Source organism: Ipomoea triloba, chromosome 1 (genome assembly GCF_003576645.1).
Source record: "Ipomoea triloba cultivar NCNSP0323 chromosome 1, ASM357664v1".
Lineage (NCBI taxonomy): Eukaryota > Viridiplantae > Streptophyta > Magnoliopsida > Solanales > Convolvulaceae > Ipomoea > Ipomoea triloba.
Genome location: NC_044916.1, coordinates 17,793,464 through 17,813,746, shown reverse-complemented (window position 1 = coordinate 17,813,746; position 20,283 = coordinate 17,793,464). Strand labels below are relative to the sequence as shown.

At 35.3% G+C, this 20,283-nt stretch overlaps 3 protein-coding genes across 3 annotated transcripts; all 3 read right to left on the bottom strand.

Annotated features, from left to right (window-relative positions):
• Positions 1–1,573: 1,573 nt before the first annotated feature.
• On the bottom strand, positions 1,574–2,920 carry LOC116015391 (putative F-box/kelch-repeat protein At3g17280). Its single transcript, XM_031255444.1, has one exon. It carries the CDS (start codon positions 2,918–2,920, stop codon positions 1,697–1,699), a length of 1,224 nt encoding a protein of 407 aa, XP_031111304.1. The 3' UTR covers positions 1,574–1,696.
• Positions 2,921–9,945: 7,025 nt separating this feature from the next.
• On the bottom strand, positions 9,946–12,130 carry LOC116016551 (F-box/LRR-repeat protein At1g67190-like). The gene is made up of 2 exons (XM_031256875.1): positions 11,890–12,130; positions 9,946–11,759 (listed from the first exon to the last, which is right to left on the bottom strand). The coding sequence occupies exon 2, from the start codon at positions 11,487–11,489 to the stop codon at positions 10,230–10,232; it is 1,260 nt and encodes a 419-aa protein (XP_031112735.1). The 5' UTR covers positions 11,490–11,759; positions 11,890–12,130; the 3' UTR covers positions 9,946–10,229.
• Positions 12,131–13,286: 1,156 nt separating this feature from the next.
• Positions 13,287–18,902, bottom strand: LOC116019542 (iron-sulfur assembly protein IscA-like 1, mitochondrial). The gene is made up of 3 exons (XM_031259806.1): positions 18,548–18,902; positions 14,012–14,129; positions 13,287–13,681 (listed from the first exon to the last, which is right to left on the bottom strand). The coding sequence occupies exons 1-3, from the start codon at positions 18,735–18,737 to the stop codon at positions 13,576–13,578; spliced, it is 414 nt and encodes a 137-aa protein (XP_031115666.1). The 5' UTR covers positions 18,738–18,902; the 3' UTR covers positions 13,287–13,575.
• Between the last annotated feature and the right edge of the window lie 1,381 nt (positions 18,903–20,283).

Sequence of the window (20,283 nt, the reverse complement as noted above, 5' to 3'; positions counted from 1 at the left end):
AGACTTTTAATTGAACCATTAATTATAGAGGATGTCATACTTTTCTTTTTTTTTTTTTTTTTTTTNTTTTTTTTTTTTTTTTTTTTTTTTTGCTTTCTTTTTTCTCTCATTCAATCAAATAATTAATACAGCCTACACATAGGATATTTATCGTGCGCAACTTTATTATATGGAAAATGCTTATTTCCCATATGTTTTTACTTTTTACAACTCCTCTTAGCTTTGATATTACACAATTAAAGGACCCACTAAATAAAAAAAAAAAAAAAGTTTAATAGTCAAAGCATTGCATTATTGGTGTAGAGAACGATTTAGCTCCTTCCAACTCAGGCAGTAAAATAATACGATGAAAAGTGAAGGAGTATCTAGCATTACTCATATTATATTATTCTATAAAATAAAATAAATAAATCATTAAGTTGTTTTTATCCTAGCAACTCTCTCTCACTATCAAAAGTAGATCATATTGTTATACCAACATATTTGCGATTCTCTACTACTTATTCTAAAAGTTTTCATCCTAATCTCACATCCTACATGACACTAACACGTTAGCGGCTAACCAATTCATGAAAACCCAATGTTTATAAGCTAGGTCAGGATGAATTTTAGAAGGAAAAAGTTTTTAGAGGAGAACAAAACATTTTTCTTTCTTTATATCCTTACAATTTTAACTCAATCTAATAATAATAATAATAATAATAATAATAATTATTATTATTATTATTATTATTATTATTAATTTATTCTTAAACTTTTTTTATGTACAAATGGCCAAAAAGTTCAAAAAAAATTTCTAAATAATATTTGAAAGCTTTGCATTGAAAAAAAATGACATGAATTGACTATGTAATGATGAAATGGCCAAAATTAATTAGATGGATAAAATTAACAATCAGTAATTTACTCCCTATTATTTGACATGTTTTAATTGCTCAATTTAGTAGGAAGCTATAATATTTATCCATTTTTTTTCTTCCTTTAATCAAATTTAAACACAAATAGAAATAAAAGTGAAGAATAAAATTTTGAGAATACATTAAATATTTTTCATTAACAATTGACAACAATATGATAGTGGGTTGTGATGTACAGTTGTACACCATCATGACAACCATGTTTTCATAAAATATAACATAAAAATAATGTAATAATATTGCTTAGCTTTGATAGCCTTATTTAATAAAATTAGGAAAAACAACTCATATTATCTCCAAAATTATTACGTTATCTCAAAGCATTCTTTAAACTAAACACCCCTCAACTTGTTTTTCAATCTTACAATATGTAATATTCATAAAACAATCAAAAAAATGTCAATTTAAGTTGATGTTAAAGAGCTATATATAATATTCATAAAACAACCAAACAATGTCAATTTAAGTTGATGTTGAAGAGCCATATATAACGTTCATAAAACAATCAAACAATGCCAATTTAAGCCGTAATTGAAGAAACAACTACTATGTATGTGATGACATATCTATTTCCATTCAAAATAAGTGATTTTAGTGGTGCTTTACCTTATAAAGAATTATGAGTGTCTCAACAAAATTGACGAAACAATGAAGAATTTTTGTAAAAATAATCTAGAAATGATCAGACTGTAGTTTTTATTTGCAAAAACAACATAAATATCTATGAACATTAACTTAAAATGACAATAGAAACAATCACATAATTTTTCTCCAGTTTTCTAGAAATCTAAAAAATTGGAGAATAGGTGTTTAGTGGTGTTTGGTTTAATTGAAACTAGACTCTCCTTGTAATCAAACACACCCGACAAGCATCCACCTTGTAATCCCTTCATAGGACCAAAAACCTTAGCTTCCTGTGACCCTGCAGCCTCTACAACAGCAATCTTTGACAAAGCATTTTCAAGAAAGATTTCACCATTCTCACCATACCCAAGTGGCCTTCTAATGCTCACAAAAGGTCCAATTCTCACCTTCATGCCCCAACATTTTCCACTGTCCATAGCCCAAATGTCAACACACAACTTCGTCTTGTCAACAAAATCATGAAAGAACATCGCAACACACCCACCATACAACGCCAAATCGCCCTGCTTGGATTTAAACAATTCCGGGGTTTGAATCTCTTGGAACTCCTCTTTCCTCATATCAAACTCAAACACCCTGCGATTATCAACCGATTTCCAGTAAAAACACCCGTCCAAGAATGTTGTGCCGCAGGATTTCACCATGTTCCTCGCCCTCAAATTCGACGAGCCCTCAAAATCAAAATGCCTCCAGGAATCAGTGCCCAGAGAGTAAACAGAAACAATGGGATTGTGCCAATTGTCCGTGGAGTTATCCCAGAAATCGCTAACCCGGACAACCTTGTACTCGTTAGACACGGGATCAGCCCCAAACCCAAACGCCTGGGAGAACAAGCGCAAGGAATCGGAATAGGGAAACCCAGATCCTCGGATTATCAGCCTGAACTCTCGGGTGCCCGGGTTCCAAACCGCGGCTTCTTCTTGATGATTGTAAAGCAGAAACAAACCCTTGGAAGGCCCAACTATTTCCCATGAGAATAAGTCCGAATCTTGATGGGGATTTGGCATTATTGGGGACGAGGAATGGAGGAAAGACAACTCAGAATCCCCAGTGTGGGGATCATGGCGATGAACAAGAAGATGGGAGTCTTTGGAGTGATTCTCATAGTGAATGGAAACGAAGAATGGGTTATGAATGAGAGCATACCAGTTCTTGCACACACACTTGAGCTGCAGGAGGGACTTCACAGGGAGCCTTGAGAGAACCTCCATGAGTAGGGGCTCTGGAAGATCATCAAGATTTGATTTTTCCACCATTTTTGGAGCATCCACAGAGGAAATCTCAACCCCTTTTTGGGAAGAAGGGAAAGCGTTTGAAAGAGGAAAAAACCCAGACGATTGGGAGAGAGATGGAGGCATTTTGCAAGATAACCATGAAATTTATGTGGTTCACGTCATATATTTATTATATGGTCCCAACTCCCGAGGTAGTTAAGTTGTATCATGTCAAAAGTTGGTGTGTAGCAGTGTAGATGCAACGTTTCTGCTAATTTGTCCTTTTAGGTACCCAAAAGAAAACAAAATATTATGTGTACTTTTAATCTTTTTTTTTTTAAAACTGTACTTTTAATCTTTAGTTACCCAAAAATAAAGGAAAAATATATTAAATTAAGATTTGTTTGGAAGAATTTTATATGTTTTTGACGAAGAAAAAATTCATAGTTGCTATTTGAAAATATATAATAAATTTATTTTATGATTCTAATTGTCAAAGATCATAAGGAAATAAAATATATTCGTGTTTTATCTCATTTTATTCTTATCCTTTATAAAAAAGTTAATATGTAATCTTATTATTTATGTCTCTTAACCTAATACGTAATTTTTTTCCTTTTCTTCTCTCAAAAGTTTGAATCTTTAACATCACTATGTTACAATGTAGTATATGTTCATAGTTATTTTATCAAGTAAATAAAGCACAACAACCGAGTGCCACTAGATGTCTAGATCACAAGGTCTTTGGCAAGAGAATGTAAAAGTTAGAAATATATTTTAATTAATTTTTTTAAAAAATAAAACTAAATGTGATATGTCACCGTGATTGATACAAAAGTGAAATTTGCTCAAATTTTAAAGGAAAAAGTATCAAATTGGCCCCCTAAGTCCGGTAGATAGTACAATTAGACCCCGTAACTGAAAAAAAGCTTCATTCAAGCCCCCTAAATCAGTAAAAATTGTTCAATTAAGTTCAAGTTGACTTGTTTATCAGGTCAAATTCAGTTAAGGGACCTAATTGCACTATCCACTCGACTTAGGGAGCCAATTTGGCACATTTTCATTATTTTATTTTATTTTTTAAAACAAATATTTGTTATTTATTAAAAATATTATTTATTATAATATTATAACCAATACTGTATCTCATTATTAAAAAAAAAACTATAATACACATAAATTATACAAATTTGAAAAGTTAAATATGGATAATTTACTTGAATTATTTTAGATTATTATGAAAGACTGACAATTAATTAGTAAATAATATAATCAAGGACAATTAAATTTGACCTAATAGGCCAAGCACCTTGTGCTCAGATGGCATGTAGTGATTTTCCATATGGGAGGTCATGAGATCGAGCCTTAGTGGAGACGTTGTTGACTCTTTGTGCTTCACTGGGTTGAGAAAGTATAAATGAACCGATACTACAATGTAATAAAGTCAGTAGCATTCATAAAAAAATTGACCTAATAGCAATGAATTATAAATCGATCTCGATCCTAATAGTAAGTAAATAGGTTTTTCAAAATTTCCATTTTCAATGAAAATACAGAAAAAAATTATTATAATATACGGATTAAGTATTTTCTTTGTATTAATATGAAAATGTTAGTGATTACTGATTAGTGCTATTTGAACTTTATTTTATATATTTAAAAGTTAGAAGAGTACTTTAATTTTCTTTTAAAAAATGTTATATTCTATTTATTTTCAAATATGTTCAATAATTTAATTAGGTATATGTCATTTGTCAATTAGTGTTTATAGAGTTAGTGGCTGTTTTTGTTTTAATATTATTTATTTTTTATTTATAATAAATAATATTTTTAATAAATAAAAATATTTGTTTTAAAAAATAAAATAAAAAATAAAAAGTGTCAAATTAGTCCCATAAATTGAATGGATAGTGTAATTAGGCCTCTAACTGAATTTGACCTGATAAACAAGTCAATTTAAATTTAATTAAACAATTTTACTAGTTTAGGAGACTTGAATGAAACTTTTTTCAGTTCGACGGCCTAATTGTACTATCCGTCATACTTAGGTAGCCAATTTATCACTTTTTCCAATTTTAAATATGTTTCAAAATATGTTCACAGGTTACAGTACACGTGGCAACGTTTCACGCCCTGGTCGGCTTTACAGTTTCTAGAAACAAAGCTCTAGAAATCTGGGGACAGCGTTGTGGTCAATTTATGTGGCTATTCTTTATTAAGGAATTCAAAAATTATGGGAAAAAATGATAATTAGATTTTATTTTATTTTTTGCTCTAAAAAACCATTTTTTTTTAAGAAAGAGTTTACTTTTGTATCATGAATATTATGATATTATACCAAATTTTGTTTAACATTGTTCAAGAAGTTAAACTTGATTGGATGAAAATTATAACATAGTACAAAAAGTTATTATGTATAAATAAATTAATTGGGTAGGAATTTTGGAGCTTAAAATTAGTCTAGCATAAATTAGGAAACCTATTGTATCAAGAAGAATGTGGTCATGTGATAATGTCAGCAAAGTGGTACAACTAAAGGTGTGTTTGGTTCAAATACTAAGGCATGAGCCATGCATCGGTGTGCTAGGTTTGGTGCAACATAGGGCCTTTGGGTTGTGCATTGGTCGGAGGGTGTCTATGTGAGATTAAGCGTTTGGGGTTTTTATTTTGTCGTTGGGGGATATATGTTAGGGGATGGTGCATCATAGGACATGAGGATGCACATTGGTGTAGTGCATCGTAAGATGTTGGGATGTGTTTTGGTTAGAGGTTGTCTACTTTGCATTGCAGGGCCAATTTTGTGGGGTTTAGAGTGGTTAAGATTTAAGGATTTAGAGTTTAGAGGTTTATGTGCGCTCTTACAAAATGTTATACACGTGTTAGGTACAATTGTGCATTCCTAGCGGTAAATATGTGAATTCTATGAGATATCTTGCCCATGATGTGTTAGTATGAGTGAGCTATGTATTCAAGTTGTGTTTGAAAAAGTTTCGCGAAATGGATGCACAACCAAAGAGTTATCAATGTACCACCTTCAGTATACAAATGCATGACCAAAGCAATATGGATGTTGAGAATGTCGATATGGTGGCTAGAGCAGTTGGAGAAATCAAGAGTTGGTAATGCAAAACACTAGGAAGCTTAGAGAATCAAGTGTGTTTGAAAAGGATAGTGGGCGAAAAATTTATTGTTTTGTTGATTTTTCACGTTAAAATCCAAACTAATTTGCCCTTGGTTGCATTTTTCCTTTTAAAACACTGCTTCGGCCAGCACGTAAATTGTTAAAGAGATTTGATCTACGACATCCATTGTCCAAATCCAATGGCCCAAATTAAACCACAATTCTCACCTAAGGCATGGTTCTCTTGAGAGCCGAACCCTATATGTGTGTGTATTAAAATTTCATATTTAATGCATGGACAATGATCTTTTATTTAAAAAAAAAATAATAATAATAATAATAATTTTCTTCAAAAAAAAAAAATTATAATAATAATAAGAGTTAATTCCAGCAATGGTCCTTCGACTATGTTGATTTTCCAAAATTAGTCCCTGACTTTTAATTTGGACAATTTAGATCCCTTGACTTTCAAATTCTTTCCAATGTTGGTCCTTTCGTCAAATTTTAATTAAGTTAAGATCAAATGAAGGGATAAAAGTGTTCGGTCACATGTTTAGTGTATTATTACTCGTATTTCTCCTGTTATATACGTTGTATATATGAATATAATCTCAGTCGAAGTTTTAATCGAAGCCATTAATCTCAGTCGAAGTCTCTTCGACTGAGATTATATTAATATATATAGCGTATAGGACATCAGAGCTACAAGTAATAATACACTATACAGGTGAACAAACAATTTTACCCCTTCATTTGACCTCAACTTAACCAAAATTTGACTAAAGGACCAACATTGGAAAGAATTTGAAAGTCAAGGGACTTAAATTGTCCAAATTAAAAGTTGGGGACTAATTTTGGAAAATCAACATAGTCGGAGGACCATTGCTGGAATTAACTCTAATAATAATAATAATAATAATAATAATAATAATAATAATAATAATAATTCTTCCTCTTTTTTTATTCAATTGTTCAAAAGTAGGGGAGGAAAAACATGAGTTTTATAATTAATTAAAGATTTGAATCCAATAGTAAAATAGCAAAAGTAGGCAAACAATCATAGTAATGTGTATCAAATCTCATAGTAAGGTACAATAGTCTCTAACCAAAAACAACCTAAATCTGAAAATGCAACAGAAGTTTCTGGACTAAAAGTGAAAATTTTCCTTCTAAAAGTTTTATGAATGTTTTTTTTTTTTTAATTAGATCATGAATCGCATTTCAAATAGATTCCTAAAATAGAAAAGGGGTTTCTAATGACCAGAACATGTGTTTTGAATGTTTCCTCTTGAGAATAGTGCCAGAGCCATTTTGAAAGGTGAATTATGCCAATTGGCCAAAGAACCCGACTTCCAAATAACCCACACATCAGAACATGTTCCAATATCCTCCAGGATGACAATTTGACAATGAACATAGAAACAGAATCCTCACTCAATGTCAAATTCCAGCAATCAGAATTTAACAACTCTGGGAATTTGATGTCATGGAAAATACCACTGTTGATATAAAAGTAAAGATTTTTTCAAACAACCTGTCTTCAATGTGGCCTAAAACTCAATGCATGTTTCAATATTCTCTAAAGATGACAAAGAAGATAGAAAGAGAATCTTTACTGTTATCCAGCAATCAATATTCTCTAAGATGGCCATATTTTCTTTCTTCCCATTTTCCATCGATCCAAAAACACTGTTAGAGTGGAATGCTTCTTGCAGAGTGTGGGATCACTATTATCTCTTATACTTTATGGGAAGGAAACAGCTATGCCGACTATCTTGCGAACTTAGGGCAAGAGGGGGATTGGGGTACGACCATTCTCCATTTCTCCCCAACCACAGCTATGCCGACTATCTTGCGAACTTAGGGCAAGAGGGGGATTGGGGTACGACCATTCTCCATTTCTCCCCAACCACCACCCGGACTGTGTTAAAGTTCTTTTGCATCTCGACAGCCTGGAGATCGCCAGACAACGTGTGACTTAAGGGGCTCCTGTGAGCCTTCGGATGTACCCAAAAATAAAAAATAAATAAACAAATAAATAAAAAGAAAGAGTAGAATGCTTCTTTGAATGTTGCATACCCCAACATGCTAGGCAGCAAGCTTACCCCAACAAGCTTAGAAATAAGAGTTAATACTAGGTTTAGTCATCGACTTTGATAGTTTTTTCTAAATTTAGTTCTCAACTAATAATTTCGCTTTGACATTCATAGTTTTACCAAAATTAGTCCTTCATCAAACAACCCGTCCCCTGCTGTTAACTCTATGGGGAAAATCTCTAAATTCAGAATGTCATCTCTTATACAATCACCAACCTCAACCCGATTGTTCTCTCTAAGATATAAAAGATGGACTAAATTTTGACAACATCAAGCCTAAAATGTGACAATTATTTGTTGAGGACTACAGATCTAGAAGAACTATCAAAGTCGAGAACTAAACTTGGCATTAACTCTTATAAATAAGCTCTGTCTGCAATTGCATAAAGCCTACTACTATAGAAAATGTAATATTCTATGTCAGTACTCATCAGCAGAAACAGTATTCTGGTCATCCAGAGATACGTGATGAAAGAATTCACCTTATGTCATGAACTAAAGACAAATCGCCATTGTAGTTGTTGAGAATTATCTTAGATAAGATTAAAGTAGGAAAAAAAAACCTTGCTCATTGAAAAACAGTGTGAAAATATAAATGGATTTGACTTGTTCTAAGCATATTATCTTTCAAGGAACTACCAGGTCAAATGTTGTGATGTGGATTTAAGACCAGTTCAATGGATACTGTAAACAAATCTTTATTGTCATTCTCAGTTAGGTCATCATCGTCCTCAAACTTGATCTAAAATAAATAAATAAATAAAAACCACTAGAGATTTTCCTAATTTATATTCAAGAATGAATTTGATCTTTCATACCTCATAGTTCAACCATGTCCCACCATGCTTCTTGAAACTTGCTTTCATCTGACTGGAAACTGGAAAGTACTCCAAAAACTAAATAAATTAGTATATCTCAATCCGATCACTTCATATTAATAGTATGCAACTTCTAGCTGGAGATACAATCCAAAGATCACGACATCCCAAGACAGAATCCTCCATCCTGGCATCAGCATGTCAGCAATTTCATCCACTTCAATAAGAAACCTGGAAGAGGAAAAACAGAATATTCTACTCCATGTTTACATTCAATATTTAATCAAAATGAATGAGTGAAACGCAAAATAACTCCAACAGAAGTCCTGTATCATTGTACCTCCCACCAAAAAATTTTTAAAAAAAAATTTAAAAATTTAAAAAAAAAAAAAAAGAAAAAAAAGAAAAAAAAGAAAAAGAATATACCAGATTTACAAAGTTAGTGAACTAAACAGGAATGCAGAAAGGATTTGCATTACTTAAAAGAGAGGAGTATAAATTGTAACAGACTAACAGGCAAAGAGAAACGCACGAACCAGGCATCCAGAAGAAATCTAGTTGCATTGGAGAATGACTTACCAAGTACAGTTGGGACAGTGTAAGGAGGTTCTAGCCATGATAAGTTAAGAAATAGTCTTAGGTGATATTTGGCAAGTTTTGTGAATTGCAAGTTCAGAATTCACAGACCTAACTAATTGAATGAACAAATAAAAAGAAGCAAATCATATAATCTTAAGAGCTTGATGATATTAACACCATATTTCCATGCACTGTAGCTCTTTCTGATACAATACACAAACACCAAAAACCTACAAAAGCCATAAGTGGAATTCTTAACCATCCCCAAGTGGCCTCCGCAGAGTTTTGCATCTTATTGCTTTTCAACAGGTTTAGGCACTTTATCCTCTTTAGTCTACGTCAGCAGATACAAGACCATTTCCTTGTGTTATGATACGGCCTTATAGGTAGCTTACACTGAACATAATTGAAACTAGGCCTTCACACAACTTGGATGCCTTAGCTTGGATTTACATGCTGTGAAATAAGTTCTCTCAAGGATAGGCACCTTTAAAGGATAAGGAAAGTAAAAAAAAAAAAAAAAAATAGGAGATGATAAAGAGACAAAATAGGAGATCGTAAAGAGAAATTTTATACCCAATGAAGAATAGTATGGTGTAAAATGCACATAAGATCACTAACTCAGAATGAAAAGAAAATCAATAAATGCAAACATTATGTGAACTTGTACACAAAGAACAAAAATGATTTACAATTACTTAAAAACCCAAATTTTCTGTGGACTCAACAATGTTTTGAAGACCAGAAGAATGACAACCAACACTGAAGATCATACATTTACTCCTTGCGTGCAACTCAATTCACTTCAAACTCAGAGAGTGGCATGCAGTTGCAAATATCTACTCATATTCAAACTGAACCTCAACATGTAGATACTTCCTCATAAGCCTTACAATGAAGGATGTGAAGTTAGCTAGTATATGGCATTCGTCATGGGTTTTGGTCTCTGACACAACCCCATAAATAACTAGCTTCCTGAGGTTAGGGCACCTTTCTAAGAGTCCTGCTACCCAGTGTGAGAAGAGGTCATTAATCACTGTCCAACCAAGCTCCAAAACAGCCACATTTTCAAACTGAAAAGAACCTTGCATGCCATACTGAAGTGCTGCATCTCTTAGTTCATAGTTTAAGGATAGATGACTTAACTGGGGAAAGCAAGAAGAAATTGTCTCTATATCTACAACCTCATCCTCATCATCAAACACTACTCCCCACAGCCGAAGCCTTCTCAGTTTTGATGACTTTGAGATCATATGATGGAACTTGGACCACATGATTGTGAAATTACTAACATCCACAGTATCAAGATTTTCAGTGCTCTCCCCAATATCAAGATGAATGACACTAACATCATCAATCTTGAGGAATCTCAATGCTCCCTTGCTTACAAGCTCAAAAACCTCAAGTGTACAATCTTTCAGATGCAACTTCTCCAAGCTATCAGCCTCCAAAGTAATCTTATCCAAGTTAATTGCTTCAACATAGATATCACTAAGTGAGTTACTGCTCAATTCCATAGTTGCCTGTGGATCTGACATGACAATATCTAAGCTGACAAGATTCAAGATCTCAATTTTGGGGCAAATTGTAAGCAAAAGACTCAAATCCAAAGCTGATATGCCGACATGGCTCAATGAAAGAGACCTTAAACAAGGAAATTTCTGATAACTAGGCTCAACACCAGTTACCGTATTATGTGCCAGTGTCAACACTTCCAGCTTCTGGCGACCACATTTCTCAAGTATATTAATGATTGGTGTCGTCTTTACATTGAAATGCAACTGGCGCAATGTTTCTCTTGTATACATTAGCCAAGCAATCACCGGAGAAGCAGAAAACTCATCAACATTATCCATAATAATTGAAAGGCACTCCAGTCCACTAGTCTGAAAAATTGTCTGTGTTATAATGATCTCAAGTCTGCTCCTGGTGAGTTCATGATACACAGACCAATCATTTGAGTTAAACGCGAGGGTGTGCAGATGATTCCTCCAAGCCTCTCTCCACTTTCTACAAGTAGCTGAAGCAACCACAACATCTCGAGCAGCCCCAAGGCGAGATAATATATTTCCAATAACCTCAACAGGAAGGTACTCCATATCTTCTCAAATAACCAATAAATCCAATAGGGTCAACATAAGTCTACTAAACCCAAGTAAATTCACAAACTACAATCTGAAACTATGTGAAAACCCGGAGAACAGAGTGTCAAATCCCCAAAGTGAAATCCCTAAATAAATCGAGCAGGATCTCAAAAGTTTTGGCGATAGAGCCAGGCTCAAAAATGTTCGGTTCAAGATTTAGCGTTTTGGCGGTAGTATAGGATAAGAAACAAAACAAAGATCAAATGTTTGTCAAGCGTGCAAACCCTGAAAATCCGAAAAATAAAGAAGCAATAAGCAAATGAAAAACGGTGAAGATAAACCCATAAAAACAAACACAAATAGAGAGAGAGAGAGACAAAGATACATGACAAAATCCAGAATATGGATGCCTTACCGCAAGCAAAAATCATGGGATTTTGATCAACAGTCATAGCTGCAATTGGATCGATTAGAGTGGTGTATCGGAAAATGCAAAAAGAAAAAAGAAAAAGGGGAGAAATCAAATGCTCCGTGGCCGTGGATGTAAAGGAAGTGGAATCTGGTATGCTTCGGTGTAAAATGAAATGGGCATTGGGCAAAGCACCAAGCAAGCAGGGTTGGAGACGAGAAACACACACACCACACTTTCACTCTGTGCAAATTACATTCGCACGTCAGATCCATGTCACCCTCACCCAATCAAATATGCCCATTGCATTGCCCAACAAACAAAACCAATTTCTCTATTTCTAATCATTTTATTTATTGCCTTACATCTTTTTTGTATACCTATTAATCAATTATATACCATTTCTTTCACAAATATCTTTGTATTGTTATCTACCATTTCTATATTGGTGTTTTCACGTAATTATTGAGAATTTTACATTTTTGAAATAATTCTTTTTGGGTGATGAGGGAAGCGCACTATCACTATATAGAAATGTGTATTGCATAAGCCCCGTCTTTTTACTCTAATCTAGACCTATTAATATGGGTTGGGTTGGGCCGAAGCCCGCAACCCGACTGGGGATGGGCCAGCCCGCCTTTGACCTCCAAGAACAATAAGATACTTATTTAATCTCTATGCCTCCTATAATAACAAATACTGTTTTTATTACTGACAACCTAACACAATATGCAATAATCATTATACATAATAATATATATTTACTATTAAAACATTTATTATATGTATAATTTTTTTTAAATATAAGCAAGCCAAATGGAACGGGCTCCAAAACCTAAACACACCACCTACCTAGGTAGGGGAGGACATGCTGACCTTGTGACCTGCAAACAAAGCCCGTTTTGATGGCTCTATTCTAGCCAACAAATTTTTTCATATCAATCACATTATATCTATGCACTCTCACATCTAAAATTTGTAATTATTTGTGAAATTATCACCACGTTTTCCTTCTTATTTTTTAGCCATTAATTATTCCATATAGATATGATTATTCCAAATTTTTATAGAAGAAATTTGTGTGTGTGTGTGTATATATATATATATATATTGTCTAGGTTTTTTTTAAGATTAAAACTGCTACATATTTCTTTCTTATTTGGTTTTCAATGTGATAAAAAAAATCTGATTATTATCTTGATAATAATTCTATATAGGTAATTACGAAAAAGTAAATAATGACAATATCTAGTAACTATCCGTCTATAGATACTTGAAAACAAAATCTATAAATGTAAATAATATGAACAATTTATAATTAAAGATAATTGAAATGAGTCTAATAAGGATAAATTTCAAATTAATTTTTATTGTGATTTTACTTTATTGATAAAGAAAATAAATTTTACAACCATTAAATGGAATAATTTGTATATTGAGTTTTGATCAATTTGTGTGTAAAAAATAATATAATAAAAATACAACTCCAGGATGCTGAGTTAACTCATATGGGCAGTGAATCCATTTTTCTTCACAATTTACAACACCAGAACCTATTAGTACAATCAGCAACTACATTCCACATATGGCACTCCAGAGACAAAACTGATTAACTAATCTGCAATCAGGTGCTGGAGTCCTGGAATAATTGTGAAATTTACATAAATCTATCAATGCGATTTCGGTATGTCATTAGATGTTGCCTTGCCTTTTGGATTCACTACTCGGTGAAGTCATGAACGACTCACCACAACCGCATTGACCTTTAGAATTGGGATTGATGAACACAAACTCTGATCTGAGCAGAAGATTGAAGCCAGGAAAAAAAAGAAGGAACGAAAAGCAAACTCGTATCAGAAACTCGCTATGTGAAAGATGCAATAGATAGTGATCAAAGTTGATAGTTTAGGAAATAGTGTTGTTGGTCCTAATGTATTGGGTTTTGATGATTCCTCATCAGACAGATGCCATTTTATAGAGTAACAGATGCTGAAAGACAAATGGACTACAAAGGAGCTAAGAATTCTTCACTTTTATTGAACAAATTTCCTTTCATTTTTCGTTTTTGGACACCACGTAAATGCGTTAACTGTGATCATTTGGTAAATGGTACATAAAAGGGAATTACCTCAGCTTATCATCAACAAAATCCATCTTAGTACCAATAACATGCATGAGTGCCTTTGGGTCAATCAGTATCTTCACTCCCTTCTCCTCAACCATTTCATCAAATTTCCCCTTCTCATCTACCCAGTTCAAAAGTTTGTAATTATAATCAGTCAGCATCGCAAAATAAAATAGATAATCACATTCAAATTTTGAATGATGAAAACATGGGCTGCAGCATGGCACACATAACATTGAATTTTAAACAATTTCTAAGAATAAAATCATAAATATTTGATATCTCTATAAAACTCAGGTGCACAACTAGAATTGGAGAAACTACTGATCGTATCAGTCAATCTCCAGGGACCAGGGATATTAATTGTCTGACAGTAGAGATAGGAACCCTCCCACAGATGAGATTGTAAAAAGAACAGAAAACTAATCAGCCAATAAGATATTTGACAAAAACAAAAAAGGAAAAGACAATTGTATTTGAGTAAAGCTGTCATTGTTCATTTATATCATCCTTGTCACAAGAATGCAAGTAGCAGTAAACAGTATTGGTCATATGTGGCCAATGAGGATTTAGCAATATAAAGACTCATGACGATTGTTTCTACTCAACAATTCAATGAGCTCTAGTCAGACATCAAATCCTCTTTCAGCCCCAACTAGAAACGAACTTCTAATCATACCAGGTTAGCAATCCAACTTTATTTTTCATGGCATTCTTAAGAAACTAAAAATTACTCATTGTGAATATTTTTGTTCTGTGATGCTGATTATTTTGTTATTGTGAATATGAGAGAGAATAAAGTATGTTTGTATATTTCTCTGTGTATAGAACTATACAGACTACCACTACTTATACAAGAATAGAGGAAACCCTAATGGGCTTATCTATAAACGGGCTTAGGGTTTAACACTCCCCCTCAAGCTGGAGAGTATAGATCATATGCTCCAAGCTTGTTACAAATATGCCCAACTCTAGGAGCTCTAAGAGACTTTGTTAGGATATCAGCCAACTAATCTGTAGAGTTGACAAAGCTAGTCTTGATACTCCCAGACACAATTTTCTCCCTGATAAAGTGGCAGTCAACTTCAATATGTTTGGTCCTCTCATGAAACACTGGATTTGAGGCAATATGAAGAGCTGCTTGGTTGTCACATATTAATGTCATTTGAGCTACTTGGCCACACTGTAACTCTTGAAGTAAATGCTTCAGCCATATCAACTCACACGTGACAAGAGCCATAGGTATTCAGCTTCAGCACTGGATCTGGCAACAACATCTTGTTTTTTACTCTTCCAAGATATAAGATTACCATCAATGAGTACACAGTAACCTGAGGTAGATCGTCTGTCAAAAGGACAACCAGCCCAATCTGCATCAAAATATCCCACAACTTGAGCATGTCCTCTATCTTCATAGAGTAAACCTTGCCCTGGGGCTCTTTTGATGTACCTCAGAACCCGAACAGCAGCATCCCAATGAGTATCACAAGGACTTTCAAGGAACTGACTTAATACACTGACTGCAAAGGAAATATCTGGTCGAGTGATTGTGAGATAATTCAATTTCCCGATTAGTCTCCTGTATCTCTCTCGGTCAGGCAATGGCTCCCCCTGTCCTGGTAGAAGTTTAACATTTGGATCCATTGGATTATCCACAGGTCTATAATCCAACAAACCAGTTTCTTCTAGAATATCCAAGGCATACTTCCTTTGAGAGATAACTATACCACTGTGAGACTGAGCTACTTCAATACCAAGGAAATATTTCAGCTTGCCCAAGTCCTTAGTTTGGAATCGACTGAAGAGATATTCTTAATCATCGTGGAGCCACTGATTTGAGTATGCCTGAGTACTTAGGCCGGATTGAAGCTTTACAATAGGAGTACCATAATTTGATGCCACATAAGAAGGATGTTGATGAACACATTAAGCAGTATGACAAGTTCTTTATGGTGCTTGCCCTAGTTGGCCTTCGTCCTGACCTTGCACATGTTCGTGATATTCGTGATATTCGTGACTAGTGAATAGAGACCATATACATCGTTGGTGTATAAAGTCTTCGCTTTATTCCAAACCTCATAACATGTCTCATAAGCCTTATAAATATTATGGAGCTTAGGGTCGATTAACTGCCATAACATGTTACACAATAAGGCATCGACCCTCTCCCATTCATCCTTCTTTTCTTTATCATCCACACCTTTCACATCTAAATGTGCAGACACACCTTGCCCCTTGAACCATAGTTTGACAGACGCAGCCCATGAAGCATAGTTCTCACCCCCAACCAACTTATCAACAGTGATAGTAGGGTAGGAGGTAAAATTAGGTGAAGGGGATGCCATATCAAAAACAAAGGGGTAATTGTGAACTGTAGGACCAAACAAAACTCCAAACACACTGGAAGTTTTTTTTTACTGCTGAACCAAAAACTTTAAACCAAATTCCAAACACACTCCAAACAGACTCCAATCACACTGGAATGAACCAAACTCCAAACACACTGAAAGGGCGACGGCGGCCGGCGACACAGCGACGGTGGCCGGCAACTGGCGGCGGTGACCGGCGGCGGCGACGGGGAATTCCGACAACACAGGCAGGTGCGTCTCCTCGAGACGATTCCAGTAGTGGTCGCGGCGTCCTGATCGGAGACCGGGTGACGGAGATATGGCCGGAAAACTGATGAACTTCCGGCGGCGGTGGCGGCGCGTGCGGCGGCTATCGGCGACCGGACTTGAGCCAAACAACTCGCGACGACGTTCCTGAGGGGCCTGTGGTGTTAGATTGGAGAAAGAACCACAAGAGCCGACTGTGGAACGTTGACAGCCGCGGTGGGCGAACTTCCGGCGAGGTGCGGCGGCGACGGCGACTGCTACGACGGTGGGGATTGGGTCCTAGGGTTTAGGCTCTGATACCATGTGAATATGAGAGAGAATAAAGTATGTTTGAATATTTCTCTGTGTATAGAACTGTATAGACTACCACTACTTATACAAGAATAGAGGAAACCCTAATGGGCTTATCTATAAACGGGCTTAGGGTTTAACAGTTATTTACCATATCTTTGTCCTGATTAAAGGATGGAGAGACTTTTCATTAGCTGTCTTTCTTGTTTTCCTTGGGAAAAAGGATGTTGTATTCTCATCCCCCATCAACGTAATTTTAAAAAAAAAAAAAAAAAATTTACCTACAAATTTTTCTGACTTATTATACATACCCCAGAAGTTGAAATTTTGAATTGTTTAAGTATTTTTTAGCAAGCCTGTGATAATACAGTATCTATCTCAGACCATCAGACTAATCCATCCACCCTTTTGCTTATCAACATTTGGACCGCATACAATGTTCAAGAATCTTCTTTTGTTTTTTGAGTTGGGTTATTTCCTATCCATCTTCTTCCATTGTATGCCATAATCCCTCCCTCCTGTTGACTATGCTCATGCATGTGTTCAAGTATACGCTTGAGTTATGATTTAAGTGACTCACCCTTTCTAATGAATCAAATTTAAAACTAACCTAGTAACCAATTATAGAAAGTGGGTCAACCAAATTTCTATAGGATACTGAGACTATTGTTAGATTACATCAATGAAGATTATGCATCGAGATCTACTTTCAGCAAGTTGGAAGCAAATAACTGATCAAATGAAGATAATATATATAAACAACTCCCAGTTTGAAAGCAAATTTTAAACTTCTGAACAAGGTGTAGAAACAATATTTTGGCTAAAGTTGGGGCGGGGGTATAAGTATAGAAGGAACAACAATGTGCAAGCCCTTCAAAGTGTCTGCACTCTGCACAGATAGGATCTTGACTTTGAGTTAAGTTTGGCAAAGCTGCATTGCTTCCCCAAAATTATAGCTATCTATCCTTTAGATATGTATTACCAAGCAACAAATGAAGATATTAACTACTATCCCCATTCACAATCTATTGCAAATTTCCTTCAAAAAGTATCAACAGGGAAGCTGATTTAGTTTTGGAGGCCCAAAACATTTCAACACTGTGCCTCATTTTTTAAATCAGAGTTTATATCACGATCAGCATATTCAAAGACCTTTGCGTTTCTATAGAATTGCACTCTGCTACGATTTTCTCAATAATCATCACCTCTGACACTGCTTTCTTGATACCAAATTAGCTAAACTAAATGCTAGAAGAACATAAGATTATGATTTTGTCTCAGCAGTGTGTTGATTCTGCTGTTATAATTCTTTATGTCCCAACTATTATCAAAGCTTATATTATATTACAGTCTGAATAAAACTTCAATCAATAAACTAAATGCACAAGATCATCCACTCATTTTCTCAAATTAAAAAACTTCAATCAATAAATTAAATGCACAAGATCATCCACTCATTTTCTCAAAGGAAACACAAACTTCAATCTATACATCTGATAGATTAATAAAGCTAGAATTTCTGGTAACAGAACAGAGAAATCCAACAACTTAAAACAGAAAATAGAGAACCACAGAACGCAATATAAAGTTGATTACGGACATTTACGTTATTAATCAAATAAACAGGAATTACCGGCGTAATTGAGGGTGTAAGAGAGACCGTTGCAGCCACGAGCCTTGACGCCGAGCTTGAGGAAAGGGCGTTGGCGTTGCTGGAGGAGGTAGCGTATCCTGTCGGCGGCGGAGTCGGTCAAGGTAATGGCCTGACGGCGCACGGCAGTTCCAATCTTCTCGGCTGCCTTGGCTAGAACCGAAGAGGCCATGGATCCAACGCTGCTTTGCAGTAACAGAGAACCTCGAAATAGAAATGAATGATTTCCTTGTTGAATTCTACCGGTAAAGGATTAAACTCAGTGGCACTTTGAGGAGGATTTCTAAAGAGAAATGAGAGAATGAATGAATATTGTTAGATTCTTGGTTTACTAACATTGAGACGATGGCGCACTTTATTTCCTTGTGGGATAATGATAAATAAAAAAGGTAACCATTGACATCAAGTTTGCTCTCTCTAATATGATGTCATGGGTTCAAATTTCAGTGGAGGGATATTGACTTTGCTTTAATAAATTGAGAAAGTAATTATAAACAAAAATTACATTATAATAGAGTCACTAGTATTAAAAAATAATAATAATAAGGGTAGCTATTTATTGACTTTTTAGTTTAAGTGGATTAGTTATTAAAAATGTAAATTAATTTATTTGGTTGTGATCTTTTGTCAAAATAATCAAATACGATTCTGAAAATTATTGAAATTTACATACATACATATATATATGAGGACGTTCAAGTGAGAACCAACTGCTCCGGAGAGAATTGAGAGCGAATTGCAGCTGATGGGGGAAGGGCTAAGGCTCGGCGTCTAAGGCTCGGAATGGGGAAAGAGACGACCGATGGGAAAGACAGAGATGCGGAAGTTATTCAGTGGACTGCTTTGTGGAATATGTTCAAGGATGAGTTTGAGAATGAAAAACAAATGCTTGGTGGCTTCTCAAGTTATAAGGCGGTCCGACCGACTTAGAAACCACAGTCCAAGTAGGGAAGGCGGCGTGTGAAAGGCGGTTGCGAAGTTTCCTAAAGGTGTTTTTGGAAGGTTTCTTAAGAGTGAAGGCGGTTAGGCGCGAGATTCATGCCAAATACATGGAAAGAAGGTCGGATCAAATTAGGAAAGTAGCCAAAATGTAATAAGGAAAGGAATCTTAATTTGTATATGGTAGTTTAGGGTTACCAAAGGGAGAAATCCCTTCTAACTTGTATAAATAGGGGTGTAAAGCCTTGAGAAAGGCTAAGCAATTCATAACACAAAGAGGGCCAAAACGCTGCTCTAATTTCGTACCAAATACTTAGTCGATTTTTCGGTAGTGTTGGCATGTCGATCGACCATCCGTGGTTGATAAAACCAACATTAGCACCATCCGTGGGGATAGATACAAAAAGTTGTGTGGATCTAACTGACTGAGAAAGTTGAAAGCACGTAGCAATGGTGACCAGCAGGAGTTGTCATGGCCAATGAAGAACGCAACCTCAGGTACAAGTGAATGGTACTGTGGGGCAAACTGTTCTCAGGGGAGGGACCTGCGAGAGCAGCTTTGCCGACCCCGTTCTGGTGATTTGAGAGAGCAGCTTAGTCGCCAGAATACTCGTGATCAAGGTGAGCAAGGGTAAGAGAATGCCCCTGTTGATGAAGAGGTCCAAGCTGAGGAGATGCCTCCACCTCCTCCACCGCCCGCGCCAGCAATGCCTAGAATTCTTGAGGCGCTCACCCGAATGGAGGATCTGTATGAGTAAGAGTTGGTTGTCTGTGAGAAG

What these genes read in the sequence shown, in the direction of transcription:
- LOC116015391 (XM_031255444.1), bottom strand. Translation starts at nt 2,920, where the DNA reads ATGCCTCCATCTCTCTCCCAATCGTCTGGGTTTTTTCCTCTTTCAAAC.
- LOC116016551 (XM_031256875.1), bottom strand. Translation starts at nt 11,489, where the DNA reads ATGGAGTACCTTCCTGTTGAGGTTATTGGAAATATATTATCTCGCCTT.
- LOC116019542 (XM_031259806.1), bottom strand. Translation starts at nt 18,737, where the DNA reads ATGGCCTCTTCGGTTCTAGCCAAGGCAGCCGAGAAGATTGGAACTGCC. An exon ending in TTACACCCTCAATTACGCCG is followed by an intron (nt 14,130 to 18,547) that starts GTAATTCCTGTT and finishes TGAACTGGGTAG; the next exon opens with ATGAGAAGGGGAAATTTGAT. An exon ending in TTTGTTGATGATAAGCTGAG is followed by an intron (nt 13,682 to 14,011) that starts GTAATTCCCTTT and finishes TCTTCTGCTCAG; the next exon opens with ATCAGAGTTTGTGTTCATCA.